General features: G+C 40.7%; 1 protein-coding gene across 1 annotated transcript in view; it reads left to right on the top strand.

Annotated features, from left to right (window-relative positions):
- Positions 1–14,316, top strand: part of LOC150090213 (uncharacterized) — a 184,786-nt gene that overhangs the window by 97,906 nt on the left and 72,564 nt on the right. The window contains exon 9 of the mRNA XM_090390206.1: positions 4,799–5,576. Coding sequence (XP_090246332.1) covers positions 4,799–5,576 — 778 coding nt within the window. The remainder of the gene's footprint in view (positions 1–4,798; positions 5,577–14,316) is intronic.

Genomic DNA, 14,316 nt, shown 5'->3' with positions numbered 1-14,316 from the left:
CACTTTGGTATGGGTTTTGCAACCCTGGACAGCCCGAGTACAACTCTATTCCCCTTCTTCCAATTACTTTCTGCTGTCCTTAATAACTACAACTTATTTCTTGTATGCAATTAGGCTGGCCGAAAGCAATATCGAGATGCTGTTCCTCTGCTATCACTTTTTTTTTTCTTCTTAAACAAAGTTTAGTGTCTTTTCTACACTACCTTGTTAGTCATTGATTCTCTCTTTGCTGGCACTTAGCCTCATATGTTTAATTGCTTACTTCTCTGTCACACGGGTATGGTTCACTTTTGACCATTTCACACCTTCCCCCCTCACTCGGGGTTACCTCACTTGATATAAATATACTGTACAGAGAACTATCAGTTTTCATCTTTGATCTCCAACGTAGCTCTGCATTCGCCACACTCAGATAATTTAACTGATTCCGGTCTAAGCTTACGGTAAGTTGTCAAAACCTGACTTTATTCCTTTATCTTAAGTTACTTTTGTTTAAATTTCATACTGGGCTTTTTGCCTTCATTTTTTAATTCAAATTTCATTCAATTTTCCTTTAACAGAATTTAATCTGCATTATTTTAGCTTTTTAACTGTATTTTTATTTATGTTTGAATTTTATTTGTTCCTTCTGATCTCTGTTGGGTCAGCTATGATGTAAACGTTTCATATGTGTGTACATAACAGAAACAGAGACCCTGCTTTTTGCGGTAGCTCCTATTTTTTGGTTTTAGCTGCCGACCCATTGAAGGAGTAGTTAAAATCCTAGGATCCACTGCATTAGGTACCATTTTTGTTATCATTATTATTTTTTATGTTAATCATAATTCCATTTAATTTCAGGTAATCTGCTTTTACCTTGCTGGCATTCTCAACTTTTTCCATTGGAATTACACTTGACAGGTCAGCACACTTGACAGACAAAATACATTTGTCTATATATATATATATATATACAAAGGGTACTAGGAAAGTTTTGCAATACAGCTTTGTTTATTTAATTTTTTCAAAGTAATTTCCTCTACATTCAATACACCTCTCCATCCTCCGAAACCAATCTTTAAACCAGTTCTGCCAAGTTTCACTAGGGAGTAAAGCACACTCGGTGTCCCAAGCCTGTAGAAAGTCCTCATCACTGGAAAACCGCCTCCCTTTTAGCTTCATTTTCACATGCGGGAACAGTGCAAAGTCGCAGGGAGCAAGGTCTGGACTGTAGGGAGGGTGCTCGAGAAGTTTCAGTCCTGTCGTGGTCAAATATTCGGTGCAGGCTTTGGCGTGGTGAGCTGGAGCATTTTCGTGATGGAGGTACCAGGTGTCCATTCTTGACTTTGGCCGCAGGTTCTTCATAGATCCAATGACTTTAGGCAGGCATTGTTCAGTATACCACTTAGCTGTGACTGTCTTCTGCATGTCCAAAACGACACGTTCCACAATTCCACTCGATTTGAAAAATACAGCTATCATTTTCTTCTTTACAGATCGGGATTTTCTGACAATTACGGGTGTGTCGTCATCATCAAAGACCCAAACTTTGTTTTGATCCTTGGTCGGCAGATCGTAATAGTACAGCCAAGTCTCGTCACCTGTCACGATGTTGTTCACATACCGAGATTGTCCCTTATCAAACTTTTTTAACATCTCCCGGCACCAAGTCACACGTCGTGTCATCTGCTCTTCAGTCAGTTGATGCGGCACCCAGAGAGAACAAAGTTTCTTCACGTGCAAATGATCTTGCAGAATAGAACGAATTTCTGGTGCATTTAGGCCCAAAGTATCCTCTATCTGTTGGTAGGTCACTCGCCTGTTTTCGTCAAGCATTTTCCTCACAGCAGTAACGTTTTCCTCCGTAACTGACGTTCGTGGCCTTCCCGGCCTCTCAGAATCCTCCAGAGTGAAATTTCCCCTTTGGAATTCTCTATACCACCTGAATATCATTGTACGATGTGGACAATCATCATCTAGTGCAAGAGTCATTTCTTCTAAGCACTGGTCTATGGTTAAACCACGCACGAAATTATACCGCAAAACTGTCGTTATCTCATTTCGTGACCACGATGCCATCGCAAGCACTTTACACTCTCACTACTAATGAATAACTGAGCCCATCGACTTGGCGCGGCGGCTACTATGCACGTATGAACATGTCTCAACATGCAGCAACAAGCAGCTTCCTGTGATTCATTGTTGCGTCATATTGCAAAACTTTCCTAGTACCCTTTGTATGATCAAATTAATGTAATTTTAGTTTACGTTTCTACCTTAGTTAGATTTCACATAATTTGGAAACTGGTGCTTACTAGGGGACGCCGCTAAATTTCTTTTAATTGGCTTAATTTCTAAATTATTTTAGGAACGTTACTTCAACACTACCCTTTTCTTCTTTACCCCCCCCCCCCCCGTTATTGTTATTTTATTTGGTTTAGTTCAATAGTGGTTTGCCCTGCTACTGGCAATATCCTATTTTAATTTAGCTTATATATATACACAAACAGTCAGTCCTCATATAGCACGATAGTTGTGTTCCTAGAAACCCTTGTGCAATACAAAATCGTGCAATATAAACCTATAGCTAGTATTTAGTAAAAGGAAAGTAGAAAGTATATGATTGAAGACTAAAGTTTGTACTTGGGTTGTTTGGGATCGTAACTTCCTATCTATGATATTGAGGTCCTATCTATATATTATTGACAGACTCAAACTGTTGGAATATTGATCTTTCTATAAACTGCAGTTCTACAGATTGTACATAATCTACAGGTCATCATGCTTTATTGGATGTCACATATTAAATTAAAAATAAAGATAAATATTTCACTTTTTTTATCTTTTTGGAATGCACCTTTTGAGTCAGACAATCTTAGAAAGTGGGAATGACATCAACCTTGGAAGGGGGTGAATTACCTTCTGACCTATGGTGAAAAGGGTGCATGGGATAGAAAAGTTTGAGAACCACTGAGATAGCATGTTATAACTTTTTTTTTTTCAATTAACCTTAACGGGCTTACATGTTATCTGTATATAAGGATGGGAAATTATGATTCTGGATAACCTGAGTACAAGCTTTATAGTTTTCATGGCTTACATAATACTATATTTATGGAAATTCGACTTTACGCAAGTTTTTCTGGCCAGTGCAAACATAAAAAAAAATCGTGGAAACGTATTTTGCATCTCGTAGGAATAAATGGAGGTATCGTGAAAATATCATAATGTGAACCCAATAACACTTTTTTTTTTTTTTTGGTAATTCATTCCAAGACCTTGGATGTTGAAATTTTTTGCTATATAACTAAGCTGTTTATCTCTCTAAAAGGTAATTTTTGTAATGGAAATTGCACTAAACTTTCATTGTTATCATATGTTCTGTTATAAGAATCAATTTTGAACACCTCTGTGATATTTTTCTAAAACACATTACTGTAGGTCACTACCATAAAACAATATGCACTTTCCTATTTATTGGGCTTTTCTGTTAGCACAATCTGTTATAAATGGGTAGTAAACTCGATCTTATTGCATTTGCAATAATCCCAATAACTGGAATTCTTTGGGTTTTTATGTTACAGTATTATGGTGAAATGAGTTCCCCTTCATTGAAATCTTCAGTTATATAAAAAACATAAATAAATTTTCGGAATCTTCTCTTCATTTCGGAATGAAGAGAAGATTCCGAAATGGTGAAGGGAAAGGGACCAATGGAAAGTGCAAGTGCTGGCAGTGCTAGGAAAGGAAACAAAATTGATTTAGAAATGAAGACGATTAATTAAGAAGTACGAAGCAGGACAAAGTTTGTCATCTGTTGCACGGAATTAGGTCTCGTTGCTTCAACAGTGAATACTATTTTAAGGGAGAGTGTGCGTATAAAATAACATGTTAAAGGATCAACGCATTTAAGATCAACAGTGATCACAAAGCAGCGTTCAGGTGCTATATTGAAGATGGAAAAGCTGTTAATAATATGGATGGAAAATCAGATTCAGAAGCAAGTATATTCATAGTTTATATAGCCGTCATTCAGTGCAGCCACGATTTCTCGAGCTCCTGAATTTTGAATTATTTAATGTATTTAAAGTGTTTTCTTCCACTGGAAAAGTGTGCCAGCTGAAAGAACTAAGTAAGCGGATTATGTGGGTGAGAAAATTTTGTCATTACCAGAGTTATCTTGTGAGAACCCTCTTGTTATCTACTTAATCTCATTAGGCTTAGCATTCTGCTGACCGCATTGTTGATAATTAGGCTTAGCGGTTTCACTATTTCAATTTAAAAATAAGAATCTGAGGTTTGAATGATATTGGCTCGTTCCCACTAAAATTTACTTCTTAGTTTGGACAATAACTATCAACCGTTTTTGTGTCCGTGGAGTTTTTGTGACGACGAAGCTTTCATCCTGCCGCCTGAATCAGGTAAATAGAATTTACTGTTTTTCCATATTCGTATCACTGCAAACGAATAAGAATGCTATAGCACATTGTATTCTGCCAGCCTTTGTTCACCAGCCATAGCCCCAGGTGCTGAAAAGCTTACTTTCTGATCACAGCATTAGGCTGAAGTGCGCCCTTTGTTTTCACTCAGCTTCCCGCTTACTCTGCTTGCCGTACTATTCGACTGTGCGGAAATTTCTCAACCCCTAGCCCGAAGCCAACTCACAGCAAGACATCCACGTAGACTACCCAAACGCCCGTCCATTGAATATCCCCACTGCTTTCCTCCCAAATATGAGCAGAAACGGAAAACCTCTAAACTCGACACAGAAATGTGCCCTTTGCTATTATTTGGCTGTTGACGTCATCCTCTGTACCAGCTGTGATAACCCCATCTGTTCCGGATGTTCGGGCCAGTCCCCATCCAGCTGGAAGAAACTTTCCATGGCAGCCAGGCTGAAATTCAAGGGATCATGCTGCAAGAAGCTACGCTCATTAGGCCACAAGGACAACCCGAAAATTTCCAACAATAACTCACAGAACTCGCCACGCACAGCCCAAAGCGCAAAGCAAAAACAGCCCAGTGAGGTAGATTTCACGGAAGTCGCGTCACCACTAGATAATACTCAGCACTATGCCAAGCTGCAAGAAAATATGAGCGATAATACCTACGAGACTGACACCATCGTTACAGATATAACGCCTCATACTGACGCCTCCTACAGACCAACACCAGGCCACCTGAACCTGGCCACATCGCATGTAAGCATCGATGCACCTTCAACAACCCCTCAGACAGCTTATATTATGCCAATATCTGAAAATAGCCAAAGTGCACCTGCGCAGAGGTCCGAAGGGTGCCAAACCAAACCAGAAATTAACATCCAATACTTAAAGTCATCCCTAAAGCAAATCTTTGACAGCAAAATCAACGAAATAGTGGAAGTCCTCATAGAGAAAATAACTAGTTGCCTAAAAAGTCAAGAAATCAATGCCAGTCCGCAAGCCAACTCTCACACACTGGAAAGCATGATGTGCAAATGTGCTGATACATCAGCATCACCCCAACATGGCTGCACAGCCCTAAGAAACATCCATGCTGTGCAACCTTCAGAGTTCCCCCGGGATAAGTCATACGCAGAAATCCTGGCCACCGAGGTGAGCAATAGTGGCAAAACCATCAAAGGTCAAACTCTAACATGCACCGCGATAAAATCGCACAGTTCCCTCCAAACTTCATTCCCTGACAGTGACCTAAACCCATCGCTGACTTCCCAACGCAGTCAAGAAAATATACCGACAATCTCATCAAGCCACGTCAACGCCCAAGCTCACCACCAAATACGGAACATGCGGAAAGGTCAGGGAATGACCACCGCACCGGAGCAATATGGCCTTAGTTGCTAATGCTCCTAAAAAACCAAATAACATCAACGCCCAAGCGAGCTCAATCGACATAATTCAAAATCAGACGAATGGCAACCACGATAACAGCACTGCCCAATCTGTAGCAGCTTCACTAAACGGCGATACCAGACAAGAAACCCACACTCAGAGAAACTCTATAAAGTACGGCATAGCAATAAACTCCAAGCTACGAGCTTTCAGGACTCAAGACACTACCAGAAACAGTACAACCAGCCTTCTCGTATCTCGACTGGATCCATGCACAACCCTTGAACTAGTCAAACAGGTTATATATGAAGAGTTGAATCTACGGCCAACTGTACATAAACTACAAACTAGGAGTCAACAATATGCTGCATTCAAAATTGACTGTAGCCGACAGCAAGTAGACCTGATAGGGAGCGTCGCCATTTGGCCTGTCGGAACGAGGATCAGGCCATTTGTTCACTATCAATCAACCTCGAAACCTAAAGCGACTACTCAGATCCGACAAAAGTACTCCCACCGCAGTCCCAGCTGACTTGGCGAGTATAATTGCCTGCCAGAAAGGATGCCAGCACCAGAATCTTCCCACACCAAAATACTGGAACAAACTCTGCCCAAGGTTGGTAATACCATCCTCCAACGCGAGAGAACCCGAGGTTGCCTCATCCCTGTCCTGATCTCTCATTATCGAGAGCCTCTACTTGTTCACAGCCGGGAAGCAAGGCTCCCTCCTGTGAGGATAAGCATTACAACCTCTTCTACCATCCATGTAATGTTCCAGAATATCAGGTCTTTAAGAAATAAACTTAATACACTGGAAGAGATTCTACTCTCAAACTCACTAGACATATTGTGCCTCGCTGAAATGTGGTTAGAGGCGAACCAGACAGATATCAGCTGCTCCATTCCTGCAGGCTTTCATGTACTGGCTGCCTCTCGCGATAACCGCAGAGGGGTTGGAGTTCAATACGACAAAGTTCTCCATCGTACACTCTGTCTCAAGTATCTCTCAAGATGTGGAAGCCTTAATGATAACTCTGGAACATCAAGGTACCACTATAGACGTTGCATCCCTGTACCTTCCTCCAACACCAACTATGATGGCCATTGACGCAGCCACTAACTGGTTAATAAATAATCTCCACCCCGCAGCCACTCACATCGTATGTGGGGACTTCAGTCTTTCGCCATCTACCCAACACCTCAAAAGTCGTCTCACAGAATCTCTCCAATCAATCCAAATATTCCAAGTTAACTACCAGCCAACGAGAGACCAAAACCTACTGGACATAGTCTATTCCTCGGCAACATGCCAACTCGAAGAAACCACAGCCGACATGTTTCAATCAGACCACCAACCAATCATATTTACAGCTCTCCTACCCAAAAAATATTTCAATACCCCCAAAACCAAATCTGTGAAAAAGGTCACCGCTCCAAAATTCCTGAATCCAGCACTCTGCATTGAAGCCGCATCCACAGTCCCATGGAACACCTTAGATGGATGTGAACTGAGCCTCGCAATCGATTTAATGACCAAATGGATCAATACCATAGCCCTTCACACTGCTACCAAGACAGTCACCATTACTCCGCGCTCCAGAGCATGGTGGACTCCCCAGCTCAACCAAAGTTTCCACTACAAACAATTACTACACGCCAAGTGGAAAGCTTCCGGCAATGTCCAAGACCGCATTTCATTCTCCAAAGCCAGGGCCGAATTCAACAGAAACAAATCAGCTGCAATTAAAAAGCACCTCGAAAGAACCCTAAAAAAGGGGAAACCATTCTACAGAACAAAGGCTAGTTCTTCCAGCAACGTCGACCCAATTGACTGGCTCAACTACGTTGCCAGATTTTCTAATCAATCTCCAGCTCTACCTAATCGGCCACTCCTCAACCGCTCTCATCTCACTGATAGTCTCGCTACGATCCGAATTTCTAAGCAACAACTGATGCAGGCCATTAATACTCTCCCTCTCACAACAACCACCGGTGACGATGGCATCCCCCAGTTCATAATCAAATGTTTAAGTGTCTTCATCATCGACTCACTCCTCAACCTATACAACAGATGCCTCGAAGTTCACTTCTTTCCACCCCAGTGGAACAGGTACTCTGTCTGGCCCCTTCCTAAGCACCAACAATCGACGCTCCCAAGCCAACATAGGCCCATCGCTTGCGCCTCTGTATTGCTAAAATTTTTGGAGAAAGCATTGCTACCGTGTGTCACCCATCAAATTCTCCGTGACAGTCCTCAGCAAATACACTATGGGATATCAGGAAGGTCAACTATAACTAACCTTGCAACAACCACTCTGCACATCTTAGATGCCTTTGAACAAAGACAGGAATTGTCAGTTATATATCTTGACATCCATTCCGCATTTGATGCCATCTATATACCTCATCTCCTACATCTCTTAGAAAACTACAGCAGGCCCCCGTTATAATGCAGTTCGCTTTACGCTGATTCGCTATAACGCTGTTCTTATATTATAACCCGTATCTGACTATAACGCTGTCAAAACTCACTATAACGCTATTTTACTAGCATACAGATTGAATTTTTGGCAAATCCGTCTTCAGTCCAGTCTGTTTTGAGCCTTTTTTTTTTTTTTTTTTTTTGGCAAAAGGAGAAAATAGTCACCATGAAATTAACTACAGTAATTATTTTTATAATTTCTACTCTATGTACAAAATTGAAACTTTCAATATGCTCTATTTTCTTGGTGTGGATAGTTTCAAGGGAGAAATTCTTTTTTAGTACACCAGCTGAAAAAATTTACCATCCAGTGTCATATGCTGTTACGAAGTCTGCATTTTCTGTTCTGACATGTAATAGAAAGATACTAAAAATAGATTTACCCCCTATCTCTTCTTTTGTTTTACTGTGGGAACTATAACTTGCGAAATGTTTTTCACACAATCAATCCCATCAGTGCTAAATGCGGTGCTGTTTCTTGTACAGTATTCTCTTGTCTTCTGAACTCCTCTGACCTTGTGGTCACCCGAAGTACATAAAATTTGTTTGTTTTACTGTTTTGAAAATTCCATAAACATTCTCCATGACTCACACCATAATTTATTACAGTATTTTCGTGCAATAAACAACCATTTGATTTTACTGCACGGTAAAATCGAACTTTTCAGATAAATAAAACATTTGTCACCGTCTTCAGCTCACTTGCCAGAGGAATTCTAGATATCATTCAGTGCATACATACAGACAGTTTACTGTACTCGAACATCGTATCACAATCAGTGCAACGAAGTTACATTTGCAGAGAGTTATGGCGAAGAATGAAAAAGCAACAATGTCTGGACGCGGTGCAAAGATTGGAAAAGTAAGAAAAACATTGAGTTTGAAAATTAAATTAGACGTTTTGAAGAGAATTGATTCCGGTCAAAGACAAGTGGATGTGTGCAATAATTTAGGACTGGCAGGTTCAACTGTAAGAACAATCATAAAAAATAAAGAATCAATTTTAGCAGCTGGAAAAACCGCTGTTCCCCTGCAGGCAACTAAATTGACCAGGGCTAGGCCGGCTATTATGATTGAAATGGAGAAACTTCTACATAATTTTATTGAAGACAACATTCAACGTAGAATTCCGTTAAGTTCAATTATTATTAAAGAAAAAGCGAAGAGCCTATATGAAGATTTAAAGGAAGCTCACCCCGAAAAAAATGTGGAACCATTTAACGCTAGTAAGGGCTGGTTTGATAGATTTAGAAAGCGCTATAACCTGCACAATGTAGCAATACAGGGAGAAGCTGCAAGTGCAGATCAACAAGGAGCCGAAACTTTCAAAAAAGAATTTGTTAAAATTATTGAAGAGGGATGTTATACTGCTCAACAAGTTTTTAACATAGATGAAACAGGTCTTTTTTGGAAACGTATGCCTAAAAGAAGTTTCATATCGAAAGAAGAAAAAAACATGCCAGGCTTCAAAGCGGCGAAGGATCGGTTAACTTTGTTGTTGGGTGGTAACGCTGCGGGGGATTTTAAATTAAAACCCCTTTTAGTTTACCATTCCGAAAATCCAAGGGCTCTTAAAGGTTTAGCTAAATCAAACCTACCTGTCATCTGGAAGGCTAATAAAAAAGCTTGGGTAACCAGACCGCTTTTCATTGATTGGTATGCTGAGTTCTTCTGTCCTGCAGTGGAAAAATATTGTGCAAAAAATAACATTGGTTATAAAGCTATTCTAATCATGGACAATGCGCCAGGACACCCAAGCAAAGAGAGCTTAGAAGACTTGAACAATCACATAAAAGTTTTTTACATGCCTCCAAACACTACGTCTCTGATCCAACCAATGGACCAAGGAGTAATTGCCACATTTAAAGCGTACTACATAAGGAACACCTTTTCCCAAGCTATTAAAGCCATCAACACTGAAAATGTACCGAGTTTAAAGGAGTTTTGGAAATCCTATAACATTAAAACCGCCATCTACAACATTTCAAGTGCCTGGGATGAAGTGACTCAGAAAACCATGAATGGAGTGTGGAGGAAAGTTTGGAAAAATTGCATAAAGCATTCCCAGGAACCTGATGATTCCGTTGAAAATGTTAAAACACAAATTGTTGAGCTCGAAAAAGAAGCAGGATTACACGAAATTAACGAAGACATCGTACAAGAGATGATCGACAACGACAGGGATGGCCTCTCTAATGAAGAACTAATGGAAATTTTAAAAGAACAAGAGCTTGCTATTGAGGGAGATGATGATCAAGATACTATAGATGAAGAACCGATGAAGTCGCTGACTGCAAAAGGACTTAGTGAAGCTTTTGAACACTTCGAAAAAATGTGTGATTATTTCCGGGAGAACGACCCTGACATGGAACGAAGTGCCAAGGTAATAAGAAATTTGAAGAAAGAAATGAATCCCTACATGTTGTTGTACAATGAGAGGAAGAAGGCCAAAGCACAACCCAAAATCGACTCATTTTTCAGTCCAAAGATACGAAAACTCGAGAGCACAGGGCCATCGAATTAATAAATTCATGATTTTCGTAAGTTAATTACCTCATAATTATATGTGTATATAATGTAGAATATTTTATATGTACTAAATTTTGAATATTAAGTATTTTTAATCGATATTGGTGCATATTTTCACTACCATTTATTATTGATTAGAAAATATCCTATGGAATAGACCGCAACTCACAAATACATATGTTACCTTATGGGAATATGGCGCTCGCTTAGCGCGGATTCACTTAGCGCTCTGTTTTCCCGGAACGAACTATCAGCGTTAAGCGGGGGTCACCTGTACTTCAATTTTCGCGGCGATGTTCTCTGGTTCCTAGAATCTCAACTATCGAAGAGGTCCCTTGTTCTAAAGATCGGAATAAAGACCTTCACGCGTCACATAACTGCCGGTGTACCTCAAGGGGGGGGGGTCCTGTCTGGCATTCTCTTCTCAGCAATCATGGTGCCATTTGTGACCAATAAGTGCAATTGGATCACATATCCTGACGATGTCAAGCTCCTTACTAGAATATCACCATCCAACTCGGCAGCCGAAATCACTAGTAAACTGCAGGACATGGCTGACTACCTCAATACCTTCAACCTCCAAATCAACCCCCTAAAATCGGCACAAATAACTTATTCTCTAAAGGACAGCCCAACAACGTTGGAGCCTGTGCTTAACGGCTCCTCAGTTCCAAGTGTTCAAACACACAAAGATCTGGGGGTCGTCTTCGACTCCAAACTATCTTTCAACGATCACATAAACCTCATACAGTCGAGGCTGAATTCACTACGCTGGGTTGCCAAACAACAGCTGCCCCACACCACCGACCCACAACTGGTAAAAAGATACATTGTATCAATCCTTTACCCAACAATACTGTATGCTTCAGAGATATGGGCATCGGCCGCCGAATCCAACATTAAAAGAATATTCTCTGCCGAATTCTGGCTTCTAAAATGGGCCAACAGCAAACTCCACCTTCCCCCAGCTCTCAGATCAACGCAGTTAGCAGAAGCTCTTCACCTACGCAGGCTCCGGTCCTACATCGGAGAAAGAAGGCTGCTGTTCACCATCAAGATGGCCACCGGTAAAATTACAGAGCCGAACTTCTAGGATCACTGCTCTTGGCGCATTCCTCCCCCTTATCTCCGGTCTTCAGCACAGCTGCTAGCAAACCGTAACTGGCTAGTACTAACCGACAGATTCCTGCCAAAGCAAATGCTGCCCTCACTGCAAGCCATCGACGGGGACCTCCAAGAAGTGGTCAATAATAAAAAATACAGGAAGGGTATCCTCGTCGAACTGAAAATGTAAAACTGTGCTTTGTTAATAATCTGATATATCAGTCGTACGTTGGCATTCGAGGTGAGCGGACGCGCTTAGACAGGGCTCCTCAGTTAAGTGGTTTACTTTTGGATAGTGCTTTTAAATATTTGATTTATTTAGATATTGTTGGATTATTTTGTTATAGGTGTTCCTGTAACTGTTTGATTTTAATAATATTATAGATATAATTTTTTAAAGTTACTTTCATTGATATTTATTTAAATTTATAATGGTTGTTACGAGATCTGCCTTAAACACGTCACAGGGTATCGTGAGTCACACGGAAATAGCAGATGGCGATTTACGGGTGAGTCATGATTTAATCCGTTGTGGAACCTGTGGAATGTTTTCCAAGGTCGACCTGGTGACTAATCCTACCTCACCTGGGGATTCTTTTCTTTGTGATCGATGTAAGGAGTGCACCGATCTTAAATTACAATTTGGTGCACTGATGGAACAATTTGAGTCCCTGAAAAAACGAGTGCTTGCCCTCGAAAATAATGCTTCTGGGAGCTCGTCAGGGACTCAAAACTCCAGCAATCTACCAAGTGATGCACACCCGATTCGAGCCTCAAAACAGAAAAACCAAGTGCAAACTACCCTGGTTAGAAAGGACATTGTTTTATTAGGAGACTCCATTGTCAGGGAAACGGGGAATATTTTTTGTAATAAAGATAGGTGGAGCAGAACCAGGGTATGTCTGCCGGGAGCAACTATTGATGATGTCACCAACAGACTGTCAGATTTTAAAGGGGGTAAAGAAAATATTATTATTCATGTGGGGACAAACGATATTAAACGTACACAATCTGACGATTTGTTGGAAAAATACAGGACCATGCTGAGGAAATGTCGCGAGCTAGGCCATAATGTCTATGTGTCTGCAATTCTGCCCAGACACGATAGGAGGGATTATATGTTAAGAGCCTTGTGGATTAACTCAAGACTTGAAGGAATCTGCAAGGCTTTAGGGGGTAAATTTCTATCAGCATGGCCCACACTTGTAGGTAGAAGGAATTTGTTTTGTAGAGACGGGATACACTTAAACAAAGGTGGTGCAAAAGTTTTTGCCAGTATTATTGAGGATACCTTAAAGGCTCAGGGAAACTGCTAGTTAGGGGGGATGTGGGTAATACTGACACGCGTTTATCTGATAATATTGGTCAATGTAACTCTTGCACATACCTTAAGAGTTCTTATCTGTTACCCCAACTGGATGTATTATCTAGATGTTCTGGGGGCAAAGACGTTTCACGTGAGCAGGTAGCTAATATCAGGGAAGAGAGCCTAAAAAACTTCAAGGGTTGTGTTAGGGTTGTTAAATATACAAGAACAGTAAATCTTAATTGTTTATACAGTAACGTTAGAAGTGTCGTCAATAAAATGAGCGAATTCGAACTGCTGGTTAAAACAAGTAACGCGGACATAATAGGGCTTACAGAGACGTGGTGCCACCCGGAAATTGGGGATGATGAGTTTCAGTACGGCTTGTATAATGTATTTAGGAAGGATAGAGTAGATAGAAGGGGTGGTGGGGTAATGCTTCTTATCAGAAGCAGCCTGAGTGCGACGATAGCTTTCCCAGATTCAGACATTTCACATGCTAGTATAGAGTCTGTATGGTGTGAGATAGTTGGAAACAAAGGTACAATGCGAGTAGGCGTAATCTACAGACCAGGTGATTGTGAAGACTATGACAAAAGCCTCTACATGCAAATGGAATGGGCAAGTAAGCGTCAATGCCTTATTATGGGTGATTTCAATTTGCCTCTAATTGATTGGAGTAAATGGGAAGGAAACTCGACATGGGGAACAAAATTTTTAAATCAACTAGATGACTGTTATTTGTATCAACATGTCAGGGAAAGTACTAGAGAAAAGAATATCCTAGACCTCATCATCACACATGAATCAGATGACATAACAGGGCTGACAGTAGAGGAACCAGTAGCAGGAAGTGATCACGGAGTTCTACGGTGGATGATGACGAGAGAGGTAGCAGAAGTAAAAGGCAAAGGAATGGGTTTTAATTTCAGAAAAGGAAATTACGATGCCTTAAGGTACTACATGGCCTCTATTAACTGGGTAGATATCGCGCAGAGAATGAATACAATTGAACTGTGGTACGCTTTTAAAACATTATTCACAGATGCCTTGAATGCGTATATACCATTAAAAAAATACTC

Source organism: Mastigoproctus giganteus, chromosome 2 (assembly GCF_048544385.1).
Source record: "Mastigoproctus giganteus isolate SK-2022 chromosome 2, ASM4854438v1, whole genome shotgun sequence".
Lineage (NCBI taxonomy): Eukaryota > Metazoa > Arthropoda > Arachnida > Uropygi > Thelyphonidae > Mastigoproctus > Mastigoproctus giganteus.
This window is presented reverse-complemented; position numbering and strand designations above follow the sequence as displayed.